General features: G+C 43.0%; 1 protein-coding gene across 4 annotated transcripts in view; it reads left to right on the top strand.

Annotated features, from left to right (window-relative positions):
* The window catches only part of fmnl2a (formin-like 2a), a 46,209-nt gene that overhangs the window by 5,413 nt on the left and 26,753 nt on the right, over nucleotides 1-14,043 (top strand). For all 4 annotated transcript variants that reach the window (XM_056422944.1, XM_056422953.1, XM_056422935.1 and 1 more), the window contains exons 2-3: nucleotides 10,787-10,870; nucleotides 13,104-13,184. In XM_056422944.1, coding sequence (XP_056278919.1) covers nucleotides 10,787-10,870; nucleotides 13,104-13,184 — 165 coding nt within the window. The remainder of the gene's footprint in view (nucleotides 1-10,786; nucleotides 10,871-13,103; nucleotides 13,185-14,043) is intronic.

Here is a 14,043-nt window from a genome sequence, read left to right as displayed (position 1 = left end):
TTACAAATTAGCCTCACAGGGCGTTACAATCCGTACACGTACGACATCCCTGTCCCAGGACCTCACATCGGAACAGAAAAAACTCCCAAATAACCCTTCAGGGGGAAAAAAAGGGAAGAAACCTTCAGGAGAGCAACAGAGGAGGATCCCTCTCCAGGATGGACAGATGCAATAGAAGTCATGTGTACAGAAGGACAGATTTAGACAGATTTTTTACGGGGAAAAAAGGGAAGAAACCTTCAGGTGAGGAGGAAACCTCTCCCTGAATGGACAGAAGCATTATATATGTGTACACTGTGCAACAGTGTTACAGAGCTACAACACATTCAATGACTATGGCAGAATTTGACATTTTGTCATATAATATCGACATATACTCTTATTCAGATTGGTGTACGCACAGATGAGAAGCAAGAGGTGCAGATGCTTTCAAACCGAGCAAGAGGAGTTGAAGAGGAGTTGAAGAGGAGTTGCTGAATAGGTTTGATGATAAAATGAGAATCATCTACACTGAGCTGCCACCACATCTCAACCCACCTGAGTGGAAGATGTTAGTCTCCTCCACCATCGTTACACATGTTTATTCGCACAGCAAAGTTCCACAGAAGAAAAAGATAATTGTCTAATCAGCTTTGATGGAGGCATTATGTACCACACATGTAGTTCATTCTGAGAGACAGTTTGACAGGCAGTCTGTTGTCTTGTGACTTGTTTTGATGCTACTAACTTTTTACGAACCTTTTGCGCGAGCACAGTGATCATACAGCTACATTGACACATGGGACCCCGGAAAGGACCAAGCTAACCCTCCTAGTTTTTCCATGTTGACTCTTCTTCATTAAAAAGCTGAACAATAGGTATTGTCTGAGTAACAGAGGGTGAACACTGGCTGTCTCCCGTGCAGCAGCCCCAGGAGACAGAGCTGCTCTTTATTCTGTGGAGAGCCCAAGACGGAGCCTGGCACTGGACCCAGACCCGGCAGGCTGCGAGAGGCCACCACACAAACCCAAATGTGTGTGTGTGTGTGTTTGTGTGCGTGCGCACATGCATGTGTGTTGGTGCTGTAGTCGAATCCCCGGGACGCTCCCCCACCAATTAGCCGTAACAGAGCTGAGCATGAAATGCTTGGGGAGCGATGAAATGTACTTCCGCAGCCAGCGTGCTGCCGGGCTTCGCGGTCTCTCGGAAGTCACGTGAGGTGCTGGCGTGTTGAGCGATAATGTGCTGCTCAAAACCCAGGAGCGGAGCCCGGAAGCATCTCGGCTCGCTGGCAGAGTCCGACGATGATGTGGGAACAGGCCTCTCTCACAAACCACGAGTGATGCTCCCAGTTCACTTTGGACATGCACACTTTTGGAGGTGGTTAGCTTTTCTGAGAGGTACTGACCAGGCTGAGATGATGCTTGGATCAGAGGGTTTCAGCATGATCACACCTGGTCTCAACAGTCCCTGACCCTTGTGTGGGTGCTGGAGTAACAAGAAGAGTCTCCAGAGGCTGAGTGCCCCTTTGTCTCAGCGACCGAATGGCAAGAGCAGTTGAGCTTTTTCCCTCTCTTACGGTTTGTGAAACCGTACTGAAGGCCAGCTCTCAATAGAGACTGTTTTGAAAGAAAGTGAAACTTTGTCGTCACTCCTAAGTGAGGCTTTCCTGGATGTTGCTTCTTACTTTGCCATGAATATCTCCGCTGTAGGTCTTCCTGCGCAAGGAGCAGGTGTACGATGATGCCAGGCAGCTCTCTCTTTTCATGTCGGTCACAGCCATTTCCCCGTGTTGTCCAGTAGGACCGGTCCAAGGTCCACACAAAAGAACGGGGGGAATCGAGAAGTGCATTATGTTCAGGATCTGTCCCGGCTCCAAGATGGCAGCTGCGCTAATAAAAAGAGATGGCTCGGCCAAAGTGCTGCACAAGAGCGGGTGCTGTGTTATGAACTGTTAAGAATCAGATGTTGATGTTCATTGCGTTGAACTTTTTATCAGAAGCCGACTCCGAAAAGCCTTCAAATGTGTCATTGTGACAAAGGAGTTGTGTGTTGTGTCTTCAGGGTCAACTTTATCCCTTGGCACTAATAGTATTGCCTCATAAACTTCATATTGTTTTCAATCTGACTTACTGTTGTTTGATAATATCTGCATAATGGAGATTTTTGACGTTCGTAGAATGACATGGACGATTATTCTCGGCTGATGTTTTCGAGTTGTTGGAACGTTGTTTATCGATAACATTTTACAACCTTGGACATTATCTATGCTATGTCTGCACACTTTCTTGCATGTTGGATTTTAACATGCAGTATAACACTATATTCTCCAATTAAACTTGTAGTCTAATATTTTTGTCGACACATAAGTACCCTTTTAAAGAAGCCTAGTTTCTCTTTAGGCTTTTCTTCCTCAATGTTTTTTCCCCCGTGGGACACATGCTGCTTTTGACACTGCCAGAGTCACATGGGCAGGTTTTGTTGGGTAACGACTTGCCAGAATTAACAACTGCAGAATGGGAGGTCCCGTTGCATTCAAATGTACGATCCCTGAAGTACATTCACATGCAACAGGACCACGCCAGAGTGTGATATCGGCTTCATCACAGCTCCACACAATGCAGTAGTCTGTTGTTCCAAGCTTCAATGGCCTCTCACCCTGGACCCCCCACATGAAACCAAAGCAGAAGGGACCAGCTTGAGTATCATGGGTTAGGATTTAGATTAAGTTATTGTATATTCCCAGTCAAACTCAAAAGCCAAAGCAGAGACTTGACTTGTCTGCCTGAAAAGAAAGCATTCTTTCAGAAGGTCTGGAGATTCACAGCCCCCTTTTTGTTTTTGTAGGCTTTATTTTCTTTTTCCTACAGTGGGGGTTTATCTGGTCAAAAAACACATTTAAATACTTCTCCCACAAAATATAGCAGACCACAGAACTAACAATGACAGGATCACAGGCTTTAAGTCATCCTCAGCAGGTCACATCCAATGAAAAGCCTGTAATATCATGACTCACAATGCATGATTAGACTGATGTGTTTCTGATAGACTTGTGAGTCAGACATTTAGCCTTGACAAATCTGAGAGTGAAGACACATTCGAATTTGGCCGATCCTAGCCCAAATATCAAAATGGCCACTTTGTCCTCACGGTATCGGCTTGATGCACTTCTGCCTGGCCCAAAGGACTGCAGTGGTCTTCTTGACTTGTTTGTTGATGAAAAGGTAGTGATGGGATCAGCGACCGTGTATTTGTTTTGTGTTTTTAAGCTCCCATGCGAGCGATTCTTCATGTCATCACTTCTGTGTTGGAAACCTCAAATTCAGCTCGCATTCGCCATCTCATTAGAATAAGTTCTCTTTGGGTTGGAGAGATGATGTTTCTCATGTTCAAGGGCATGGTCACATACTCACATTAACATTTCCACCATATATGAGATGTTGTAGTTTTCTACACTTCCTCTACTCTTCTATTGTTCTAAGATAATGCTGGAGGAGGTGGAGATGTTTACTGTTTACCACAGAAACCATTCCAGTCTGAAGAGTCGAGAATTCTTCTCATGATGGTTGTTATTAAACATTCTCATAAGAATAAGAGAAGATGCCCCCCCCCCCCCCACCCCACATGGACAAATAAAGGATCACTTAATTACATATCCAAAAGGTGTATTGTGCAAGTTTTGATCATGGGACCATCATCAACACAACTTCTGGATACGTGTTGACGCGTCCCAACTTTAAAGTTGAGTGTGTGGTCATCACGGGACGTTATAGTTAATAGAAGATGGTTTAAAGGATTATACTTAGCGGCAATCATTTAATTAGTCAGCCTCCTTTTTGTGAGCTCATACTTTTCCTGCTCATCCCACTGCCACCTCCTAAAATAAGGTTTATGGTTGTACAAATAACAAAACTTTAGCTGAAGCTGTTTTCTTTCAACCTCTATTTCCCATATGTCAAGTAAACCAGTGATTTAATTCAACAACCCACTGCATTTACACTCCGTTGTTTATCTCACAGATGAACAACTTTTCAGATTAATAATATTTTCTTCACTAGAACATGGACTCCACCTCAGTCCAGACACTTTCGCAACCTCGCAACATCTGGCCTGGCTGGAAGTCATCTGTGTTCATGTATCACTTGTTTTGTTTGGACAACTTCCTGCTGCTCCAAACCGTCTCCGGAAGGTTTCCGTTATTTGGATAATGTCCAGCATGAAAGTCATCCTGTATCCAGTCAGTTTTACCCACAGTGTAAACATTGCACCAGCCTTTTTGCAATGTACTGGGTGTTTGCAGCCAAGTAGCAATTTCTTAATGAATATATATATATATATATATATATATATATATAAATATGAATAAACGTCTTGATATTTTTGCACAGAGGAAGTTGCATTTGATTCCTCCTACTTGCAGCTGCTGCATTCTGTGTGTATCTCCATTGGTTTCACCGTGTAATTTTTCATCCACATTATGGTGTTGCATGTCGAGGCTCAGGGAATGCCTCGACAGAAAGTAGTCTGATGACGTGTGGACACATTAACGCCATTGAGATGATATCTTTCCCCAAGAGTCGCCGTGGATGAGCTCCTGTTGGTGGATGTGAGGTTGAGAGAAGTGCATAGCATTCATACGGTCTTCACATTAAATGAAAGGAATTTCATTGGTATGTGCTCGTAAAGAAGGAAGACGAGAGGCCAGCCTCAAACATTTTAACTCACCGTTTGGTGGAGAGGCATTCCGGAGAACAGCTTCACCAACAAACACTACTGTCCTGATGGAGGGGCTGCTGAGCCCAAGCAGGGGGTCCTGCGGATTACAAAACTAATCTGAGAACAGACAAGAGACACCTGTGCCCTCAAAGAAATGCCAAGGATTACAGATCCACGCTGAGCTAATGAGGGGAGCACAGCTGAGCTTGGAGAGCACAGGCCTCAGGGCCGCCCTCCTCCTTCCTCCTCGATGAACACGAGTTTGATTCTTATGTGTGAATTGCAGGGCTGCTTCACTTCCCCGCAGGGTTAAGGAGAAGAGAAACGGTCACATATTGGAACACCTGTGGAGGTGTCTCACAACTCAGAGTGGCCTGCAGAGCTAACCTCACCGCGTAAAAGCCTGACAACATCAAATCACCCCAGTGACTGATGAAGCAAACATCGGGAGAGAACAGTCCAGCATCCAGTCTGTTCCGGAGTATTGAGCAATTTGAAAATATCTGTTATGACTTGTCATAAATAACCGATGCAGCCAGATGTTTTCTTGTTGTGGCCTGTAGTTCTTTGTGTGTAATGCTCATTTAAAACGCCAGCGAGAGGTATCTAAGAACAGCAATACGTGAGAGGTTGGAACATTGTTTAGAGTGACACACACTGGGTTTTGACAACAGGAAGACATGTAATCCCTTGATGTCATTAGTTAATGCCAATAAGAGGAGAAAACATCCTACTGGGTCTGCTGACTCATTCTGGAAGATAGGGGTTTTTTGGGGTTCTGGTGCAATAGCAGAGAAGAAAGCGCTGGAAGAAAGGGGAGAGGGTGGGTGTGCCTCCAGCTCACGGTAGTCTAAGTCCACAAGGACTTAGACTAAAGGAAGAAATCAACGCCTGCTCTGAAAGATATCTGAGAGGCGTCTGAGAGGCGCTGCACTGCACACTTTTGTCTGTTTCTGTCTCTTGTTAATGTGCGTAATACGTACTTTCGAGAAAGTTAACACAGTGAAGCATGGGCCTGTTTTCAATCCCCTAAACTGCTTTTCTTTGAAGGACTTTTCTTGCCATGACAGGTTGGTTTTTAGATTGTGTTGGAATAAGAAGGCTGCCTCATGGGCATTATCCGGAAGCCGATCAACTCACTCCCTTTCACCTCCCAATCGTTTAACTTTGCTTTGTGTCAACACATCACATGTTTTGCAGCTTTCCTCCCCAAAATTACTCAACATATGTGGAGTCTTCAAAAAACGTTGGCTCTTGCATGCCTTTGGAGGTAAAGGGAGAGTCTTAAAAACAACGGATTTGTAGTAAATGCTTGATGCAGAGTAAATAGATGCTAGGTTTAACAACAGAAAAACTATTCTATATCAAAGATAATTTCATATAGTTTTGCAGATTCTCCGTGGAGGTGTGCGCAAAAGAATTAATCGACAAATGTTTTTCCATTAAGACTTGGGAATAACCTTTCTGCTTGTGCATGTAGTGTGTACCGGTTGTTTGACCCGTTTGGAGGCTTGTTGTGAGCTGGTCTGGCAACAGGTCAGAGAAGTAAAAAAGAAAAGTAGAGAACATGCATGCATAAGTGTGACTGTATTCATTTTCCAATTAGTAGAAGCTCAGATCAGGTCTGTTTACACACCTATGCTTCAAAAGAATAACAACAAATCACCCATTTAGTCGCAGCGCTTAGGCAACATCTTCTCACAGCCAGAGCACCTGAAGCAGGGACTTGGTGTGGGGCAGTGTGTTTGCTTTCATCGCCAGCTGAAGGCTGTGCCTCCGCAGACCTCCTGGAAGGGACTGGCTGGTTGGTGGGCTTGGAGCCGGCCGTCTATTTGTACTCTTTCTATGACTCAAGCTGCTGAGTACATGCACACTCATGACTTCTGTCCATATTTATCAGCCTTGTGGCCCGATGGGAGTTAAACATTGACATTTATTGATATCAGTAGAAGCTGTCAAAGTGAAACTACTGATTGTAGTATTTACACATTTATGACTGGTCCAGTGTGGCGTACTTTAACGGCACAATGGTGCGGTGAGATGTGACCGCAGGTGTTGGCTCTAACTCTTCCCACCTGGGATCTTGTCCACCTGCTTGGGAGCAGAGAGCCACAACGTAACAGTCCACACACAGTTTGTTTGACTGAACATCCACATGTTTACATGTACAGTGGGGCTCTTTGGAGGATTGGTTGTGGCCGACTTTACATTATGCACAGTGACTAACAGTTAAGAGCATCAATGGCTAAGTGTCTTTTTTTTTTCGAGCATCATTTTGCCGAGATGTATTTGTAACTCTCAGAGATGACGCACACACACACACAAACACACACACACACACACACACACCACCGTTGCGATTATCTTGTGAGGGTCTCCTTTACTTGCACGCTGAAACCAAAAAGGCTAGAAATACTGTTAAACTGGCAAGAAGGAACCAGATTTATTTTATATTTCCAATAAAATACTGCCATTATAATTATCTGCCAATGATTCACTAATCAGATTTTGTGTTCTCCTTTTTAATATGTGATGTTATGAATCAATAAGAAATTAAATGCACTCTCTTTCAGATGGCTATCTATCTATAATAATGGAGCTCTGTGTTGCAATGCCCTGTGGTGTTTTCTGTTGGCCATGCATTGGGGGAGTCCCCCATGTGTGAGCCTGGAGTGGTTTACAGTCCGATATAAAGGATTGATGTTTGAGCTCAAACACACAGTGGTTGCCTTCTCCAAATGTTTTCCAAAGACATTATCTCGCTAGCAGTACAGATGTGGGGCAGCTGCGCTGGAGATAAAATGTCCAATTGGCAGAGAGGCTGAAGATGTTGTGTTGAAACCCCACATTTCACAAAAAGAGGGTTGGTCCCCCGGCAAAGTAAATTCCATGATTCCCCTTGTAACAGGTTCTTGCCTGTCCCGTGTAGGTTTCTCCCCCCAAAGCACCAAAGGATGAGCATACAGGGATGATATTTGGTAATATCTTTTATTGAGACTGGAGTCTGTGCCTCTGCTCTCCTCTGTCCCGCTCCTCGGTCCCTACTGCTCCTTTATGGAAACACACACACACACACACACACACACACACACACAGATTAGCCCCAGCTCATTAACAATCAACCACCAACTGAGGCCAATTACACCTGGTCCCGACACTGTTCTCTGAACCACACCCGCGCTCCACCCACTCTGCATCTGAGCCTAAACACCCCCTGCTGCCACACCCCTCTTAGAGTTAAATACATTTATATTTGTTACTAGTTGTATATCAAACTGTAACTGTTTATTCTGCTATCAGATCCAGTGTTTATGGCTTGTTTCAGAACAATACTTATACTGCATGTTATCAGTGCATCCACAGTTACTGTGGGCAAACCATGTGATAATTGGATATCACCTAATCCTCCGAATGTGTGTAGTTGTGGTGTGTGTGTGTATTTGTCAAGGTGGTCTGCCATCAGGTGTCCCATTTGTTTGCCATAGATGAGCACACACACACATACGTAGTGTGGATGTAGACGTAGGGTAACTTGACCCCAGCGAACTGAGTGCCTGTCACAGCTCATTAGCGTTGGGATGAAATGAAGGCAGGTAGAAGTGGTTCTTTGCTTTACTTGGAGCCTCACCAAGCAGGAGGCCCGCAGCTCAGTGCACCCACAGCGACTCAGCACACCACCAGTCTGCAGAAGCACAGCACCCAAATCCTGCACCTACATCATTACCTCAAACCATTTGTCTCCAGGCCGACGGTTCTCCAATATCCGAACAAAACAACGCAGAAGTCTAGAAATAACTTAATGACTTACCTTCCTTTAATTTGAGTTTACAATCCACAAAGTGTTTGTTTTTACTCTTCTGTTTAATATAGTGAAACTGTGAGTGGTTTATGTCATTAAATGTCACATTCTTTTCAGATGTCAGATTGTATTTGAATGTGCTTGAGGAAGGAAAGTGGGTAGTAACTTGAGTAATCTGGTTAGTCAATAGAGCCTCTCCGACCCCCGGCTCCGTTCAGTCAGCACAGCAGCAATCAGCCGGCTGAATAGTGATGTCACTTCCTGCTCGCTCTCGTAGGGGAGACTGGATGGGGTACACCCTTTTGTTTGTTCCCAAAAAAAACACAACTGCAGTGCTTTCAATTGGTGTTGATGCATCTTAAGACATCAATAAACATTTAAAGCAAATTGTACTATATATTTATATTAATTTTGCTGATTTATTGGCAAACCCATGAAGGAAATCAATTGAACTTCATCAGCGTCTATTTAGAAGAGCAAACATATGTAATTATGGGAGGGACAGAATATGATATAATGAACATAATGACATTATCAGTTAGCTAAAGTCCACAAACTTGATTACCTTTATATTACAATGGACTTCCCTTGTTATTGGTTAACTAATTTGCATGAATCTACTGTTTTGTCTTAACACTATTTTACTTTTTAGGGGAAAGAAGTGTACTCGATCCATCCCTGTGCCTTCTAAGCATCTCTCTCTGTATTGATTTGCTTTTACAAATGCACTCTCTTAAAATTGTGGATGATTGAATAGATCAATAGCCAAGCCTTGATAATATACAATATGAAATACTTTAAAACTCCAAAGCGAGTTGGGGACCAGACCACTCGGTCAGTGACAAACTGTATCCTGGTATTACTTGATCATGGAAATAGGCCGGATCCCAGGATTTTCCTCATCCATCTTCCTCTCGCTCCCCCTGAAAGATTTGTTGGAAAATCCAGCGGAGGAAAAGTTGAGTCTGAGCACCGAATGCACATTGATAAATGATCCAGTGCATCGAATGTGGAGAGGAAACAAACCCAGAGCTTCTGGAAACAGTCTCACTAAAAACATGTATTTTTAAACTGAAAACCGCCGACGAAGGACACGGATAAAATACTTAGTTTGGACTTGCCAGCTTTTACCCGCAGAGGCTGTTTTTAGAGGAGCTCACACACCTGATTTCATGTTTTTAATGTATATTTTCTCTCTCCGGATTCTTTTGTCAGTTTGAAGTGTTTGTTGACTAACCAATTTTATTTCCATTTTTGCTGTAAGGTGGTACGATTTAGGTGCCGGTTAATTGTTTCTAGCTTATTTTAATTCACATGAGGGCGGGTTTGGATCATACAGGATAAAGAAAGAAGTTGTGTAACACTTTTTGGATGATTGGGGCTTATTCTCAGACACATGGGTCAGATTAGATTTGTCCTGAACAACACACTTCTCAGGAAATCACTCTGCACATCATGAAAGAGGAATATAATATTTATTATCATCAGGAAATTGGGAAATGGAAAGAAGTTTGAAAGTACAGCACTGACAACCATCTGGACATCCTTTACTTGAAACGCTCTATCAAACTTCCAACATTTCTCACAAGTCTAATATGGCCTCTGCAGATATTTTGGGATTATCTCGTTATTAGCTTTTCTGGCAACCATATATTCAGTAATTGGGTTGTATGACATGGACAATATTCATGTAACATGTTTAAACCCTGGAGGAGTTTGAATCCTCTACTATCGGAAAATAAACACAAGGGGAAAAAATTAATAAAGAATAGAGAGTTCAAAGTTGTTTCTTGACAAGCCAAGGAGGAGTAACTGGAACTTGAAAAAGAATGGCCAGATTGTCACGAGATTTGCTTTGTACGTTCCTAATCCAGACAAGAAGAAACTGTAATTTAAATGACCTCGTAACCTTTCCCTCACTTTGGCTGATACAGCTCTTTCTCTAATCTATACGTATCAGTGTTGAGTGAGAAGATAGTGCCCAAGTAGAGGAACCCAAAATGCTGACCTGCTCTAAGTGCTATTGTCCGATTCTCAATTTTAGATCATGAATCCTGTAAATTATATGATGTTGTGAGTGTAAATAAATAATGTAAAAAGATCAGCTCTCTTTACACCAGGTGAAGAAACTTGCATCTCACTAATATTGACAGCCACTTCTTTTGCCTGCCGTTCCCTCCTGTGTATGAGCGTCATTGTTTTTAGTTAATCTGGGATGTCAGTTTTCACCATGTGACTGAAGTCGTTTCATTATCCACATCCAATTAACTCTACCCGTTTTTTCCCTTTCAGAACTCGATGAATCTTCCTCCAGACAAAGCGCGACTGTTGCGGCAGTATGACAACGAGAAGAAGTGGGAACTCATCTGCGATCAGGTGGGCATCGATCTCTCGTCTGTATGATATGGTGCCATGTAGTGCAGGTCAATGCACCGGGATGGCTGTATGATTACCAGACTCAGGAGAAAACATTTTGGAATTCATTAAGTTGAGGTTCACAGCTGCATGTCTACAAAGTGGTGAGTTATTACACTCATCAGCCTTTTATACAGTTTAATCTCCCATTGCTACTGCATTTATAATCCACTGCCCGGCCTTTATTCTTGACACACTGAACAGGCTTCCCTGGTTACTGCATATATAATCTACTGCCAGGCTTCCCTGGTCAAGAGAGTAAACGGTGCAGCAAGGTGCAAACATCAGCTCGCCAGTTTCAGCACTTTTTGGCGCAGTTCTGCATGTAGGAAATAACTGCTCCACCCAGCCTGCAACCTCCGTGCCACAGAGTGTTTCTGCCTCTCTAAGCGGAGAAGAAAAACTGAGCCGAGATCAAGACCACCACCCACTCAAACTGTAGTGATGGCCGCTGACCCTGAAGGGAACGGTGCCAAAGAGAGCCCACCAGGCTGATGAGATCCTTTTTCACTTTGTAGTGGACTCCATGTTCCCCTGTCAGACCTGAAGTGAAAAGAGTTGATTTTCCCTTTTATTGTCAGTCAAGCAGTTTCCAAAACATTTCCCAGGGATTTTGGTGACAGGCATCTTGGTTTCTTGATTCCTCTCCCACTTACTGAAGGACAACAACATGCAAATCAAGTGCGTCCATGGGAATACAATAAATCGATCTACTGTAGGGGTGATGTTTCCTAATTACACTCCATCATAAATAATTTGCCATAGAGAAGTTGACATTATGGTGGAAGACAATACGTACAAAAGTATATTGCAAAAGATATATTGCAAAACTAGTCCTCCAATGTCTTTATTCCTCTCTTGTTTACTCATGACAGCACACACAGCTCTGGGAGGAAAGTACTGTGTCATAGATACAGTCAATCTTTTAATGTAACCATGGCAACAGTGATGGAAGGAGCGAGAGATGACAGGTACATCCCCTCTGAATCTGCAAAACAAGCCCTGCAAACTCAGCCAGAGGTTCATGTATCTTTTCTGGCAATTATGAGGATGTGTTAAACATGTAGGATGTCCTTGATGTGAGCAAAAGGTTAAAACATCAACATTACAAAGAAAGGGATGGAATGAACTCATCACTGTCAACATCGGAGACTTCAGGCCTTTTCCAACCATCAAAAGGTTTTTTGAAATTCACAGTTATATTCAATTCAATTCAATTCAGTTTATTTTGTATAGCCCTATATTAGAAATTATAAATTTGCCTCAGAGTGCTTTACAATCTGTACACATACAACATCCCTGTCAGCCGGATCCAAATAGTGTTTCCTGCTCGACTCACCGATCCAAATCCAGTGCTAATCTCTTTTATTTATATTTAGAGCACAAGCGAGAAGGGATTTGACCTAAAACCTGTTGCAGGCTGTGACCACAAGATATATTCGCACACAGCCCCACATGTTTAGGCACAACCCCCAGGATAGGTTATGCTTTACAGAATATTAATAACACTTATCAGGATCTTTCATGATCTCACATCGTCACATCTGAAGAGTTCGGCAGCTTCCTGCTCTCATATACCCTCTCAGTCAGTGAAATATTCAAACTCAACATCAATAGTTTTGTTTAGCTGATTGAAGAATGGAATAGAAATATGATGACAATTCATGTTTTGTCAAACTCCTCCTCTAACAACCATTACATGTGCAATCACAGGACGGTAGAACTGTTCACACAAGAGCTATTCTTAAAGCTTTTCTGAGAAGCAAAGCATTACTGATCTCCAGTCAGAAGGCGTGTCATGTCCAGAGAAGACAGGGATTATTGTTATTTTCTGTCTGCCTCTTAAAGCAAATCATAATCTATGGTTCCCACCAATTGAAGGATGAGTCATGTTGACTGTAATTTACTCAACGCCTGTTCAATTCTAATCTGACGGTTTAACAACAGTTTGCCTCTTCTGATATGTAAGACTTGTGGTTTTTCTTATTACGTTATGTGTGGCCGCATTTGAATGAACAAAACATTAATGAATAAAAAAAAAAATGCATAACTGCGTGAAATTAAGCTAAATTCCTAATTTTTCAGTAAGTGTAAAAGGTTTATAAATGTTAAACTTTCTGTCAGTCTCTTCTTTATCTTGTCTGGTTTCCGTTGGTCCATCTCACTCTTTCTTTTTCCCTCTTGTGTTTGACAGGAGCGATTCCAAGTGAAAAACCCGCCTCACGCGTACCTCCAAAAGCTGTGGAGTTATCTCGACCCAGCACTCACAAGAAAGGTGAGTGCCCTTGCTAACACGTCATCCTGTTCCACTGCTGCATCTTTTCCTTCCCCTCTGAAGCTCCACTATCGCCCGTCCAGGAAATCACGACAGCTGAGAAAAGATTCCACACACGGCTTCTGGGGCAGACAGCTTAAGAACTTAAGTTCACAGTCAATAGTTGGGACTCTGTGAGAAAGAAGACAGTTGTTTATCTGGAACGCCCAGGTTTGAGAAACCTCTGTCCAGTGGAAGAGTGATTAAATGAGAAACTGAATCCTTAGCGATCCCTTGTGGAGCTGTTCTGTAGTGGACAGCATGCTCTGAACTCGCTGTCAGGAAGAGCAGCGTGAAAAACACACAATAAGAGACACGTGACGACAGAGGAGAGAATGAGAGCGTTGACAGAGAGATGGTTCTAGTTTTCCAGTTTCTGCATGGCCATTGCCTTGCAGCCAGGAGATATAAGAAGTGTCTTCGCTCCGTGATGAATCTGTTCTTATGTCATCTGTTTCCCTGGCTACAGTAAAGAGTAAGAGGAGGGGCTCCATGAAGCAAAGTGGCAGCCGGCCTTCAGGCTTTGCCAAAGTGAAGTCCTTTTGGCCTGAGAGCTGTGGGGGCAGTGCTGGGAGACCAATCTCAGTGATAAACAAATTATCCAATATACTCTGCCCATATAACTACAAAACGCTGAATAATTCAATTGGCACTGACTGGAGTTAAGATTTTACATCTCAATATGCCAACTAGAGCAGCGTGAACAGCGCTATAATGACATAGAAACTATCGCTAATCACAGTACACATGCAAACACCGAGTTGTTGACTGGCATTTTTACTACTTGATTTGGTAAGAAAATACAAATATGTGTCGTGCA

The sequence above is a fragment of the Pseudoliparis swirei genome, chromosome 2 (genome assembly GCF_029220125.1).
Source record: "Pseudoliparis swirei isolate HS2019 ecotype Mariana Trench chromosome 2, NWPU_hadal_v1, whole genome shotgun sequence".
Lineage (NCBI taxonomy): Eukaryota > Metazoa > Chordata > Actinopteri > Perciformes > Liparidae > Pseudoliparis > Pseudoliparis swirei.
This window is presented reverse-complemented; position numbering and strand designations above follow the sequence as displayed.